Here is a 14470-nt window from a genome sequence, read left to right on the forward strand (position 1 = left end):
TACAACGGACGAGCAGATCATCGACATAGAGTACGATATACACAGGAGGCTTGTCATCATTGACGGGACGGACAAACATACATGGATCTGCACGGCATTGGACGAATGTCAACAAATGAAACTCGAATAGTCTTGTACCGGACTGCAGCGGCTTGCTTCAAACCATAAAGACTTCGCTACAGCTTGCATACAAACCCGTTATCAATCCGGACACCTTGTGGCACGGCTATGTACACTTTTCATCCATGTAGACTGCGGTTTCTGTGTCAAACAGTCGGATCTTCAAACGCTTGCTGCAGCACACCGCAGGAACGCGTGAATAGTATTGGTGCTCGACGCCGAGGTGTACGTGTAGTAGTAGTCCACGCCACGAGTTTGCAAACAGCCAAGAGCCAATAAGCGAGCTCTATATCGTACGATGTTGCCGTTCTCATCAAATTTGCGTTCAAATACCAGCTTGCATCCGATGACTCGTGCATTATGTGGGCGCCTGGGCAAATTCCAAGTGTGATTGCGAATGTGTGCCCTGAGTTCTTTGCAAATAGCTTCTTTCCACTGCTTGGCTTCGGATGATGCCATCGCCTCTGCATAGCTTGTGGGAGCTTCGGTGGCTACCAATGCGAGGTGTACTCATCAAGCCGAGAGCGTTTAAGGTCCGGTTCTTTAGTCACACGGTAGTCGTGAGAGCTCACATGGGGTTCATTTGCAAGCAGAGGCATACCATCAGCTTCATCTCCGTTGGTCAATAGCCGAGTCTGATCAACACGAGGTCTACGCTCAGACCTTCATCCACAGCTAAACACCAAGATACCATCGACGAAAATTACTCGCCTGGGTTGTACTGGAGCGTCAATATCGTGAGTAGAGGCAGGCAAGTATTTTTGGGGCGAACAGATCGAAGTTCTCATTCCGGATAAATAACCAACGAAGTTTCGCCTGCTCGTGTAGTATCAGCGAGATTACTAGAAACACTCGAGGAGCCCTCCTCAATCAAAACTTCGGCAGCTGGAACAACAGATCCATCTACCTCCATATGCATAAGGTCATCTCTCGTTTCATCGATCTCTATGTCTGTGGCAGTGGGTGTACTTGCACATGTCGGTGCGCTCAACCCGTCGTCGTCTTCGAGCGCGTACTTCGTTCGGCTATCTCCACTATCAACGAGAACAACATCGTGATAACGAGCAGGTGGCCATCCGTGCGCGTTTTGACCAGTCTTTTATGTTAGAGGTCCCATACTCGGTATGCCTTCGAGCCGTCAGCATATCCCAAGAAGATGCAGCGGTTCGACCTCACTTCCCACTTCGTCCTCTTACTCTTGTCGAGATGCACGTACCCGGTAGATCCAAATACTCGAAGGTGCTCGAGTGAGTGATGCGTGCCGATGAGAACTTCGAACCGAGTCTTGTTGCGACGCGCAGTGTTTGGGATACGATGCCAGTGCCCCTCCACGTCCGCGTGATACATCGTCGCTCGGGCTATTATAGTTACTGTGCGGATCATTCCCTCCGCCAATCCATTCCGCTGCGGAGAATACGGAGCACTTGTTTGATGCACGGTGGCACAAAATCGATTGAAATTCGCATTGGTGTACTCACTACCCTTATCGCTACGAACACACTTTATCCTGTAGCCAGTTTTGTTCTATGCGAGGGCCTTGAACTCGCGAAAGCATCAAAAACATGTGCTCTCGAAGAAAGCAGATACACGTATACGTATCTACTGTAGTCGTCGATGAACGTGAGCATATACAAGGCCCCACCTCTCGATGTGGGCTTCATTGGACTCATAACATCAGTGTGCACGACTTCCAGAGGGCTTCAAGTATTGACTTCACCGCCGAACTTCGTGCGAAAGGACTTGTCGTCATCTTGCCTTGAGTACAACCACAGCTAGCGATCACGTTGTCTTTTTCATTAGGAAGCTCAGGTAGTCCATACTTATCTTTTCAGCGGCTTGCATTTTCGACGCGGAAATATGGCCCAGTTGGGCGTGCCATAAAGTTCCATCTGCACGCTCTACCTGGGCGGCTTGTTCTCCCTTCAGCTGCTGTAAGTGCCACATGAACAGCTTACCGTTTCGATGAATTACGTCTAGCACCTCGCCATCCACCACTAGCGTCGCTCGGTCGCGCTCAACCTGCACGACAACGCCACGTCCCGTCAACGCCGGAACGGACACCAGTTTTTCTATCCAGTTAGGGCACATACAAAAACTTCCGTCAACTTGATCGTTCGCGCAAATCTAGCAACAAAATGCACAGCTCCTTTCCCTTTGGCTAGCGATTGCTGTCCACTAGCCACAGCGATGATGATTGGCATCTTTAAGTCTTGATACTTCACAAAGTCTATCTTTTCATCCACATGTGGTAGCTATCAAGCAGTCACTGAACCATCAATTGTGGCCGAGAAAACGAACTCATTCTCCAATTATTCCAACTCAGGACAGTTATGACCGTACTCATCGCAGTTAAAGCAGTACCCACCAAATGTTGGCCCAGTATTCTTCTTCTAGTGCTGTCCACGACCACCACTGTAGCCTCCACGAGCACCATGGCCACCTCGACCACCTTGCTCGCGAATCGAGGCCTTGAATGTTTGCTCTTGGCTAATTCGAGCTCAAGGCGTAGCATCTCTTTTGCGTCTAGCAACGTCACCTTCTCGTGCACCTTGATTATACGTATCATTGCATCATACTGCTGAAGTTAGTTCCAAGTAAAACGACCAGTTTCTCATTTTCAGACACGACCTTGCCTACTGCAGCCAATCGCATACACAGATCATCAAACTATACGATGTACTTCATCAGGTCTCCTTTCGTGTCAAGCGAAAATCCATGCAGCTCTTTCCTCAATTGCACGCGGTTATAAAGTGACTGCTCTACGAAGAAAGCACGCAACGTTTTCCATGCGTCGGAATCCGCGTCACGAATCATCGACTGGTAAGTTGAGCCTAGAATTTGGGCCACAATAGCCAGCGCCTTCATGTCGGCGGCCTTCCACTCCTCCGTCTCATGGCGCGCGCTTCTTCTGGCTTCATATCTTCGAGGTGTCCTTGTGGCCCCTTTATGGCCAGCGCTATCCGGGCGTTGAGCTCTCACAGGTAGTAGCTTTCGTCGGTGAGTATCCTGTTGGGCTTGGAAGCGTTTTTGGGCCATCTATGCATATATATCTGATATTTTAACTCATCCTTTATCGATGTCTTGTTACTCGCAGCGAAGAATGAAAAGTGAAATTAGGTACCAGAACCCTAAGCAGCTCCCAACCACTTACTAATGTTCTGTAGCCCCGCAAACTTGATTTTCGAGAAGGTTATATTTCAACTTGCAAGTTGCCCTCGTGCACTGCACACAAATCTGTGACGTGGCAACTATGCATAAAAAAACAAAAAACAGAAACAGACGTTTTGTTTTTGCCCGCACATTGAATCTTCACTATGTTTTATATCTCTAACACCTCGCAATCTTTGTTCTTGGCAATGATTTAGCCAACAAGTCGGTCAGCATTAGAGCTCGGTTTACATTCAATTTGTTTCGGACATGATAGCAAATAAATTTAAAGTGCATGTCAGCGTGCTTTGTCATGCTTTAGTTGAGTCGACCTGCTTGATTGCTGCTCATTTGTCCATTTACATGATCGTAGGCTTCATGGTCTTCGAATTGAGCCCACCGAAAAGCTTCTTTCAGCTTGAAAGCCCCTGTTTTATTTCGAGCCCTGCACGACGTCCATAGTGTTCTACGCCACACTTTTCTGCTTCTTGCACAACACAGAATCTCACTGTTTCATCCATGGTTTCGGCCTTGTCCGGCTACAGCTTTACTTGCTTGAGCTGAGCTTTAGGCGACTTGATCGTGGATTTGTGTCGTCCAACTGCCAAATGCACTGAAAATGCCATAGAGATTGCCCTATTGAGTCTTGCCACGATGTGCTGCAGCTTGTCATCAAAGCCGTCGGTATTGATCCCACTGTACATTGGCGATCGTCCTTCATTTACAAATCAAAACGTGCATCGCATGCGAATTTTTGATCATGACAAAACGTAGTTGTGAGACTGTCAGTATGCACATGCTCTCAGTAATTTACTTTCCGTCGCTGATAGCACAACGATCATGCGTCGAACGGAGGCGAGACAGATGATTGACGCTACCGCATTTTTTATGAAACAAAAGCAATGACAAAGATATCTAAGTGTTTAAATTGGAAGTGCTTCCGTTAGACATCCTCTCCACGGTCAAAGTAGGGTGCAATCGAGCGAAAGCTCGCCCGCTGATGATAAGAAGAGGGTTTTAGTTGAGGTGCAAAGATCTTATGTCCGACCATGATCCAGAAATCATTTCAAAACTCCCAAGTTTTAAGTTGGCATTCACGATCTTTTCCAGTTAAATAACTGATATAGCATTTCAGTGAATGTTGAGCCATCATCAAACACAAGATGTTGTTTACTCGTCAGCAGCTACAATCAAGATGGACTTGATGATTCTTATCTATATAGCAAGCACGATAAGTATCTTACGCAGCAGAGTGCAGCCTAATAAATATGTTTTCTTGCGGAGTGACCATCCGCCTCTTTTGCAAAGGCTTTAGCTATCATCAATACACCATTGCAAACAAACAAAAGAAGGACCCAGAGTATGTATTGATTCATGCGAAATCTGCATAGCTTAACAAATAAAATATCAGATAATGCAGAGGCTGTGTTGATGCGCTAAAAAATCAGCGAGGTTAAGGGGCAGTGGCAGTAAACGCAGAGCGAACAATGTCTGGGTATTGGTGTTCAATCTGCTCTGCACATTGATTGACATTGAAGCAAATGGAGCTAATTCGCGTATCAAAAGCAGTCAGAACCTCGTCTTCCGTGTTTTCAAACTCAAGAAATCCCATATGCTGATCAATACTGCCCTTCATGCGATCTTCTCCAATCATTGTCGCGGCAACCCGTTCGGCATTGGCTGGCTCGATCTCGAGAAGTTTTCCTAGTTCTTCGAGTGATATGTTGCTGTAAATTCGACTGGCAGCGAGCAGATTGTGTTCCAAAAAAGCATTTTCAAGCACTGTAAAACCGTTCGACAGCACAGCCTTCTGATGTGGCAACAAACTTTTTTCAAACTGAACAAGTTCCGGACGACGAATTAGCTGCTCCATGTACATTTTCTCTAAAATTGCCACGTGTTCGCTAGTTTTGACGCGCTCGTCCTTATATAGTGTGCCCAATAGACGTGAGCGTTGTGGTCCAGCGGATGCCAAGATAGCACAGGTAACAGCTTTGCCCAGCAGCTCTAACAAATCATCTGGGTCCACTTCATCTGGCTTAGATTGTGAAAACTCATAATAACGCAGTGCAGCATCCAAGAATTTACGCTTGGCGTCTAAAATTCGGGCGTACGAGACTTGATAGCGCAATTTCAGCGCCCAGTCCTCAATATTGTGAATAAAACGCGATGCACGATTGATAAAATTCTCGGCATCTACCGTCTCATCGTCCTGAAGATACAATTCCGCAATTTTAACATATTTTTCAGTCTTCTCTACATCCGTGTACTGACGAGTTGAGCTTTCAAGATTTATAGCGGCCAATGCTTTGGCCGCTTCAATGTACTCTTCTTCGTCCATGTACATGGCTGCTAACGACTCACGAAACATCACATCAGGTTCTTCGAAAGATAGAATACGTGGCTTGATTTTCGCTAGACAGAAGCAAATAAATTCAAGTTTCCACGGATGTGCGTCCACATCGATACCTGCGACCACGGATGCCAAATGCGTGATAACCTAATACATTTTCAACATTGTTGATATTTGCTTTTCAAAGTATGAAAGTCAAAAGCGAACATACAGCGCGTGAAATCACCAGCAGCACATCTTCTCCTAGAACTATTTACAACAACTTTATCAACGATAAATTATAAAGTCTTTCACATCACACCACCTTACTGTGGGTCACAAGTGCCTTCAGACTAACTGGATCATGCAAGTGCTCCTCCAATAGCGTCTGTATACAGCCAGTAATCAATATAAAAGCAATTTCTAGGATATTCGAAGTCATCATCTCATTTGACCTTGTACGCTGCAGTCTTCTCCTTTTGATCTGAAATGCGCGAAATCTATTTGACGTACGAGAACACATAATAAACAAACGCACATATTTGCGACAGTAAATAATTACAGGCCACACGCACACGCTGAAACTCGGCTTTCATCGTCGTCATTGCAATATTTCGAAAGTGATGTTTTTAGTAAAGAAAATAATTGTTGTATAATTTCAGAAGTATCTATAGTTTCTTGTAAAGTGATTCGTATTTAGTGGTGGGCATCATAAAGATAGCAATTTGTCCGCCCTAAATCGTAAGAGCTTCAGTTTGCCGACAGATAATACTACTAGTCCAGGCTAAGTATGCTCTAACGACGACAATCATGGCCAGACTCGTGTTACCGAGTTCTTGGTACGTATCTAACGAATTTGATTTGAATAAAATCTAGTTGACGTCCAACATCGTGACAGTTGTGTATATAGCGCTAAGCAATGCGTTCAGAGGGTGCCCAAGCAGTAAACATTCTTGCACATGTCATGACAGATATCTACCTGCGCAAGCTATAACGTCTGCGCCCGTCGCGGCTATCGTTGCTTCGGTAGGGTCGGGTTGGTAAGGCTTCGTTTAGACGTGCATACCCTCTTTTGGTAGAATTGGGTGTTAACCGACCTCTGTCACGATTTCTTTTACCATTCTTTGATGATCTGTTGTATGCATTATAATCCTCATCCTCATCCTCGTCAAAGTCATAGTCATAGTCGTGAACTCTGTAATCCGAATACTCATCCTTGAAATTACGACCTCTCTTCCGACTAGAAACGCATCGCTCGTTTAGACTTGACTCATAGCAATCAGCAGCAAAGTGTCCAGCATTGCCACATTTAAAGCAGTTGCTTCCACGTCGGTCATAGCCATTCGTTCGCTTTGAACATTCAGCAGCAATGTGACCAGGTTCGTTGCAGACAAAGCACGTCTGTATAGAACGTCCACTAGCCATTCGAGTTGCAAAGTCGGTTGCAGCAGGCTCTCTGTACGTTCTGCATTTGTCCAGTGTGTGATCTCTCGAGCAGTGAGGGCAGTAAACTTTCCTATCCGCAGGAGGTGGCAAAGGTACACAATGTAAATGACCCCTTTTCGTGCAAACCATACAAGTCAGTGCCGCGGGATCCCCAACGTTGTCACACTTCTTTCCATCATGTTCTTGACGGCCACAAATGCCACATGGATTTAAATTTGCGGTACGTTTATTACAAGTCTACAGGAACGTCAATAAGTCACGTTACAATAACAACAAGGTTTTGCAGCGGAAACTCACATTCTCTTGATGTCCTAGCTGCAGGCAATTTGCACACGGTAAATTCGGACACTCCCAAGCTTGATGACCTCGTAATGCGCAATAATAACATGGTGGTTGAAGTTTGTCGTTTGAACAAACACCTGCAATATGTCCGACCTCTCCACAATGAAAACATTTAGTAGCAAGATCCGTGACAAAATATCGATTCTCTTTGCGCTTGCGTCCATCCTCCTTTTTCTTCTTCTTCTTGCTCTTATTCTCCGTGGCTTCATTTTTCTTTTCATTATTCTGTGCATCCATCAGATTGGTACCAAAGAGAGGAGCACCAACTTGCATTTTGCTACTGATTTTATGCTCGACCTTTTCTTCTGCTGTAATCTCTTTTTCCACCTTCACGTTGCCCGTGCCGCCACGATATCGAGAGCTGAAATCACTGAGGATAAAGTCATTTAACGGCTCTAAAGTTGATTCTTCAACTACCGGTAGTTTGCGCTGGCTGGCAGGCACCAAGAAGCGCGCCTGTGCCCACTTGGACAGCGTCACACTAGACTTCTTCTTAGGGTTCTCCTTAGCATCATCATTGACAACGACAACAGTTCCATTCTTCTGATTCTTCGCATGCAAATCGACGGTAATTGGCTCACCTACATCATTGTCTGAGTCCCACCGTGATGGCATCTGAGTCTGTAACGTCTTGCTCGTCTTAATACGTGTGGGTTGCACGACAGATGGTGCTGGACGATGTGCTCGCGGATCGGATGGATCCATTATGTGTAGTGGCTCCTCATCACTGTCTGAAGACTCACTCACGTCGCTGAATGCGTCCAGCACGCCCGCATTCTCGTCCGGCATGTTGCTGCCAATGGATGATCTTACAGACGCTGGCTTTATAATTGGTTGAAACTTGTAACGTTGATCAGATGATTGGTTGAATAACTTCTTGACATTTCTGTGTCATGGCGTCGATCGATGAGCCGCTGGACCTGATCAAGCTTAGCGTTGCCGAGCGCATCTACATCAAGTGCCGTGGTGACCGTGAGCTACGCGGAGTTTTGCAAGCATACGATCAGCATTTAAATATGGTACTAAGTGATGTTGAGGAGACTATCACCGTTCAAGAGCTGGACCCAGAAACGTATGAGGAGCTAATTAAGCAGTCCAAGCGAACTATAGAGATGCTGTTTGTGCGCGGTGATGTTGTGATTCTCGTGGCTCCTCCATTGCGCACCGCCTAAGTGTCTAGATCGATTAAGATCACCCGCCCATCTTACTTAAAATTACGAGCTTTTATTTTCCTGATTCAGCACTACTTGCATTATCATCGCTTAAAAGTTACTCAGTTCTGTAGCTATACCGAGTATATATCTTGACATTATTAAAAATTTTACGACAACAGGTAGCTGCAGCAAACATGCAATTTGTATATTTGGTAAGGGAGGCTTTGTATCGCGTATATATACTTAAATACCTTTGCCTACTAGTTGTCGCGCCTACTTTTCATTGCTGATGATTTGTAAGGCTTGTCAAAGATCCACATTTTTTTCGACCGCAGCATAGCTTCTCGAGCGTTGGCTTTGTGCAAAACTTCCCGACGATCAGCGTCGAGTTGTTCTCGAAGTTTGCGCCTCACATTTATGTCATAGACAAAATCTACTGGTTCCGATTTTAATTTAATTTTCCTGAGTCGCGTCTTCTTGCTGGAAATCGGAGGCTGCTGAATTCTTTCAGACTCAACTATTCGCTGAGCTTCTGTATTCGAATCTGCTATAAATTTACCAGTTCGCTTTCTATTGCTAGGGAAAAGAGATTTTTGTCCTCTTGTCATCGAAGAAGAGTTCGTTGGGGCGACAAAATCGTCAGGGATTTTGGCAATGTTGCCAAATGCTGAACGAGAGAAATCTTGACAAGGTTGAGACACATGATGCTCTGAATGAATAAAGCGGGTTATAAATATACTTTTGCAAATTGCGTTTTTTTTCATACCAGTGTCAATCCCATCTCGATTTTTGATTGTCCATCCCATCGACTCGTTAAATCTATCTAGATCTTTAACATCATTTTAGCAAAGTGAAACACTGAAGCTCAGAAAAGGCCGACGCAAACTGACCTTGCATGCATTTTCGACCGTAGTTTAAATCATTCTTAGAGATCATTGGCAATTCCAGATTGACGGGTATTGCCGGCAAAAAACGGCTTGAGCTAATACAGCATTGTAACACCTGTTTTCCTACGATAAAGAGACTAATTTATTTGTTTTATTTTTGCGCTTAGCTTCATGTTCTGATTCTGAGTGAATCAGAACGATGCAGACCACGAGCACTTGCTGAATTCACGAAGCCCCTTGCTAACTTGTGCGTCTTGTCCAAGCTATGAGACCATGATCATATATCAATGCTCGAACGTAACATAGTCGCAACAATAATTCAAATCGATTGACAATGGTTTGCTTGATCCTGAATTTGGCGTGTGGGGATCCAAAGATTTTTACACTTCAAATTTTTCAACCTGATCGTAGGAAATTGGTGACATTTGGTAAGATGAACAGGCAATCGTATCGATATCAGATCGCTCAGCGAAAAATTGCGATTTGACCACGCATCAGTTTAGTTGCATCTATCTCGCGGAGAAGCATAAAGCCGCGAGTAGGGCGACGGCGGAAGGCGCACTGGCTTCGATAGCAGAGCAGTCTCGGATCCGTCGTCGGCGCACAAGAGTGAGACAACGCGCCGCCACTCGTCAAACTGCACTTCACTAGAATGCTCCAGTCCGAGTCGATCTCGACCACGCGGCGTATAATACTGGATCCAAAACCATAACAAAGCACGGAAATTCTCACAAACATAGCCGTGCTTGCCCGACACATCTTCATGGTCGCGTAGGGCTTCGAGGATAGTAGGCAGTCGTTTACGACGATGCTGAAAAACGAGAATCACTATGGCTGTGTTCAAACAGCAAATATTTTCGTGGTTAATATCGTCCAGCGTTACGATTGTCATGAGATCACGTAGTAACCGCACTAAATTTACAGTCAAAAATTCGCTCATGCGGTCCATTTCATAGTCGTCAGCAAGGCCAAATGTCCCGCTTTCTGACTGCTTTGCGAACTTCTCGGAAGATAACAGCATCGATCGAATGAATACGTTCGAGTCCACTAAGTTCAAGATTACTACTTCTATAGTCAAAGCCAACTTAAGTCAGCAAGCAGCTTCTATGCAACAAGGATCGTAGATGGTACGTACCCATGAAGGACGCAAACTGTGTATTGTCAAGCAGCCCGTGAAAAAGCTGCAATGTCTCCCAATTGCCTTTTGTCATTTCTCCTAGCAAATCAAAGGCTGACTGAAAGCTGCCCTGAGAGCGATATGCGCCACCACTTAGAATGTCCGCTATAAGTGCCTGTAGTAAGGGTGTTCGTGCTACAAAGAGCTGCTCACTCGGAGCAGCGCGTCTTAAAAAAGCTTCCACGCATGACGCCAGCCAGAAGCGATATATGGAGTCAGCTGGCTGCTCATTAAGAGCAACGATGATCTTTGACAACAATCCTTTGTCTGTGTGCTCGAGGTTTATCGGCGATGAGCCACTTTCATTCATCAACCGAATCTCGTGCTCACTGAGAAGCAGCAATTTGCTAGAATTGTCGCTGTAATCACGATCGCAGAAGTTGTGGATCAGTCGTAAAAATTGGATTTTTAACGATGCATCGAGACTGCAATCACAGCCGGGTCCGTGTAGTGGCTCATGGGTTGGAGTGGATGCCACTGAAGTGATCCATTGAAATTTGTCAAACATTATGTTAAGTGTTTTAACAAGTCCCATCCCCGCAAGTCGCTCCTGGAAATCTACCTTACGTTTGCCATTTAACAAGGTGCAGAGAACAAAAAGGACTTCGACGCGGTACGGAGCCAGTACAATCGACTTAATGACAACCTGAGCCTCGACGTCGTCCCGCGTGCGTTGGTCTGGCGATCGATTACGGAATATCAATTCTCGTAGAGTTGCTGTTTCTACCGAGAACGAGTGCTGGTGTGGGTATAACAGTGAGCTTGTGTTCGAATCTCTTTCATCAGTACTCGCCGTTGCTCCGGTCTGGTGATGTCTGTGCAAATTAGTAAGATCCCCAGAAGATTCAAGCGCTGGATGGGTGACAAGACGATCGATCGAGTCCCAGTCGCTTCGATCGCTCGTTTGGTAAAGAAGTGTGGCAAACTCGGCCGATGTAGCGAGTTCCGATGAAAAAGGCTCGTACACTGAGTTCAATGCGAAATAAAAGTTCTGAACCTGTAATACATGCAGCAGTCGCTGTAAAACCAGGGGCGAATTGTATATCAGCGCGTGGTTGCGGTCAACGATGTTGTCTGCACGCATCATACGGTTACGACGTAGCTTCAGTAGCTCTAGCGACTTAATAACCTCTAAGCAGGCAAGCCAAACGTTCAGCACTCACTATATGGACAGAAATACTGCAAGCATTTACGTACTAGCATTTTCCAACAGCCTTCGGTCCTCAGGCTCAAATACAACCAGTGCAAGAACGCGACAAAAAAAAGCCAGTTGCCTCGAAGATAGCGACTGTAAGACAGTGTGAAAGCTGGCTGTAGCATCAAAGCACGATCAGCATCACAAAGGGTGGTCATCTACGATCTCTTAATGCACGTACGGACACGAGTCAGATCAAAAGCTTCGTCCCTGACAGCCAGAATTTCCTCTACAAGTCCAGATGCATTGTCAAAATATCGTGTGTCGCCCATTAGCTGAAATAAATACACCACTAGGCCGTCTTTATCGCAGAGTTGAATAGCTAGGTTTGACGAAAAATAACAAAGCTCTCGTAAAATCGCCATCGTGTCGTTAAGAGCATGCTTTCGAAGTGAGGCATTCGTGCCACTTTTAGTAGGTGCAAGAGTTACAGGCATAGGTGTCTCCCATAGGGCGCGGACGTCGCTGCCGCGCTTTAGTTGCTTCTTCATCGCTTTCTCTTCCTGTCGAAATGCATGCAGTACACATAGTAGGCATTCAGCACCACCTAAACGAAGAAAATTTTCCCGCTCGATCACCACATAGCAATTTATATTCTCAGCAGATGTGGCTCCGTCGTCCTCAGCGTGGACGCCATTCGGGTCCAAAAGCCGCTGCACAAGCTCCTGAAGTAGCAGTCGCAGCTTCCGCCGATCTCTTTCAACGCTATCCAAAAGTCCGTAAATATCACGTAGAAGGACGACAAAGCTCTGTCGGCGCCCATGAAAGGTAGCCTGGCGTTGGTAATCGCGAGAGTCCGCGGCGTCCAACGACGCAGCCAAGGATGCTGGTAAATCAGCCACCGTGCGGAGATGATGACGCTCCCACTGCGGCGTTTGGAGGAAAGAAGTTGATCCTGTGACTTGCATGCGTGAAAGAGTACAGAATATACGGCGGCGGCGCCTGACTTCCATTGCGGACGCGGTAATTTTATGTTGAAAAGCACATGTGCAGCATTGATATGCAATTAAAGAGGTTTCTGAATGCTGAGATACAGTGTCGACAAACACTCCTTGAAATGTCAACGCAGGATGTAGAGGTGCTGGCGCCTCCAAGTGATGGCGTCTCATGCTTGCGCTTTGGAACACGATCACAGCTTCTTGTTTCCTCGTGGGATGCAACGCTGCGTGTGTATGACGGTTTGCGACAGCGCTCAAGCTTGGAGTTAGGATCGCCCATTTTGAGTTGTTGCTACGGCCAAACGGAAGTCGAAGCTTTTGCAGGTGGCTTGGACTGCACCTTAAAGCAAATCGACCTCAATACGCGGCATGTGACACAACTTAGTACTCACGCGGCAGCTGTGAGACGAGTGGGTTATTCATCTGAGCTAGGGCTGATAGTCAGCGGCGGATGGGATGGCGCTGTGCGGGTTTTCGACGTGCGCAATGGGAACAATGCACAAATTCATGAGTCAAAGCTACCGGGGAAAGTGTTTGGTCTTGACGTGCGACGTCACATGCTGGCGGTTGCTACGTCCGAGCGACAAGTATCCGTATTTGATCTCCGTAACTTAGCGCAGCCACTCGTTAGTAAAGAAAGCCCATTGAAGTATCAGCTACGCTGTGTCAATGTGTTCTCTGACCTCACAGGGTATGCGCTAGCTTCTATAGAGGGTCGCGTGGCCTTGGAATATTTCGATGACGATCCCAGTCATAAACGTAGTTATGCCTTCAAGTGCCATCGTGGCAAAGTGGACGAGCAAACACTCGTGTACCCCGTAAATTGTATTGCATTTCATCCGACCTATGGAACGTTTGCGACAGGAGGATGTGATGGTATCGTAAACTTATGGGACGGCGCTAATAAGAAAAGGATTACGCATCTGAGGCAGTATCCAACTAGCATTGCAGCTATGGACTTCAATCATGACGGATCAGTGCTTGCTATCGCGGCCTCGTACACATATGAACAAGGAGAGAAAGAGTACGTTAATCTGGCGTAGATATAGAGTGATGGCATTGATGGGCTGATATTTTTATTGATTTGTTTTATAGTCACCCAAACGATTCCATCTTCTTACACACGGTGCAGGACTCAGAAGTGCGGCCTAAGAATAAGGCCGCAGCTTAGAAGATGAAATCAATAGGAAGCAACTCGAAGCCATTTACAGGCAAATATGAATCAGAGTTATTCTGAACGTCTCCTCATTATAATTTGCATCATTGCTCTTTCTAATATAGTTTGGGTACGTGTTTCCTTGGCTGTGTAGCAAACGTGGTTACTGAGGTCTTTTTGAGTAGTTACATAGCTACCTACACCTACATATCATTGAAACTGTAGAAGACAACATAATGTAATCTATTACTGTCGTCGAACAATCACGACGTCAGTCCTTGCTGAGAACTGACGGCCTTAATTTCACAGGAGTGAAGCCTACACTGGAGTATAGATGCACGTTAGAGAATTTCACCATTTAAAAAAGAAGTTTTTATTTGTATAGAATTTATACCGGATTAATGTTTTCTTGAAACAGCAGCTTCGACCAAAGTGCCGCACGTCAGTGCGCGGATTTGTACATGTCGACAAAGCTAAGAGGTCCAAACTGTATGTAAAGGAGCCTTGAAGTACAGCTATCTTGTATTAGGCACGAATTACGAGTGACGAAAAGGTGTACGTAGGCTTCTATTCCAC

The 14470-nt window shown here is 45.8% G+C and overlaps 6 protein-coding genes across 6 annotated transcripts; 2 read left to right on the top strand and 4 right to left on the bottom strand.

Moving 5' to 3' along the window:
- Nucleotides 1-4720: 4720 nt before the first annotated feature.
- PHALS_00319 (cop8 (constitutive photomorphogenic) homolog) lies at nucleotides 4721-6204 on the bottom strand (the record flags this gene model as incomplete). Its single annotated transcript, XM_024730392.1, has 5 exons — nucleotides 4721-5767; nucleotides 5832-5869; nucleotides 5930-5987; nucleotides 6055-6099; nucleotides 6175-6204. The coding sequence occupies 5 exons, from the start codon at nucleotides 6202-6204 to the stop codon at nucleotides 4721-4723; spliced, it is 1218 nt and encodes a 405-aa protein (XP_024572366.1).
- A 654-nt stretch (nucleotides 6205-6858) lies between these two features.
- Nucleotides 6859-8176, bottom strand: PHALS_00320 (zinc finger cchc domain-containing protein 7; the record flags this gene model as incomplete). The annotated part of the gene is made up of 3 exons (XM_024730403.1): nucleotides 6859-7110; nucleotides 7172-7282; nucleotides 7343-8176. The coding sequence occupies 3 exons, from the start codon at nucleotides 8174-8176 to the stop codon at nucleotides 6859-6861; spliced, it is 1197 nt and encodes a 398-aa protein (XP_024572367.1).
- A 104-nt stretch (nucleotides 8177-8280) lies between these two features.
- Nucleotides 8281-8559, top strand: PHALS_00321 (u6 snrna-associated sm-like protein lsm3; the record flags this gene model as incomplete). Its single annotated transcript, XM_024730414.1, has 2 exons — nucleotides 8281-8285; nucleotides 8322-8559. 2 exons carry the CDS (start codon nucleotides 8281-8283, stop codon nucleotides 8557-8559), a joined length of 243 nt encoding a protein of 80 aa, XP_024572368.1.
- Nucleotides 8560-8801: 242 nt separating this feature from the next.
- On the bottom strand, nucleotides 8802-9477 carry PHALS_00322 (uncharacterized protein; the record flags this gene model as incomplete). The annotated part of the gene is made up of 3 exons (XM_024730425.1): nucleotides 8802-9250; nucleotides 9308-9370; nucleotides 9432-9477. 3 exons carry the CDS (start codon nucleotides 9475-9477, stop codon nucleotides 8802-8804), a joined length of 558 nt encoding a protein of 185 aa, XP_024572369.1.
- Nucleotides 9478-9927: 450 nt separating this feature from the next.
- Nucleotides 9928-12753, bottom strand: PHALS_00323 (Protein of unknown function DUF3689; the record flags this gene model as incomplete). The annotated part of the gene is made up of 4 exons (XM_024730436.1): nucleotides 9928-10496; nucleotides 10564-11736; nucleotides 11803-11916; nucleotides 11982-12753. The coding sequence occupies 4 exons, from the start codon at nucleotides 12751-12753 to the stop codon at nucleotides 9928-9930; spliced, it is 2628 nt and encodes an 875-aa protein (XP_024572370.1).
- Nucleotides 12754-12857: 104 nt separating this feature from the next.
- On the top strand, nucleotides 12858-13909 carry PHALS_00324 (mitotic checkpoint; the record flags this gene model as incomplete). Its single annotated transcript, XM_024730447.1, has 2 exons — nucleotides 12858-13762; nucleotides 13834-13909. 2 exons carry the CDS (start codon nucleotides 12858-12860, stop codon nucleotides 13907-13909), a joined length of 981 nt encoding a protein of 326 aa, XP_024572371.1.
- Between the last annotated feature and the right edge of the window lie 561 nt (nucleotides 13910-14470).

The sequence above is a fragment of the Plasmopara halstedii genome (genome assembly GCF_900000015.1).
Source record: "Plasmopara halstedii genome assembly, contig: Scaffold_110, whole genome shotgun sequence".
Taxonomy (NCBI): Eukaryota; Oomycota; class Peronosporomycetes; order Peronosporales; family Peronosporaceae; genus Plasmopara; species Plasmopara halstedii.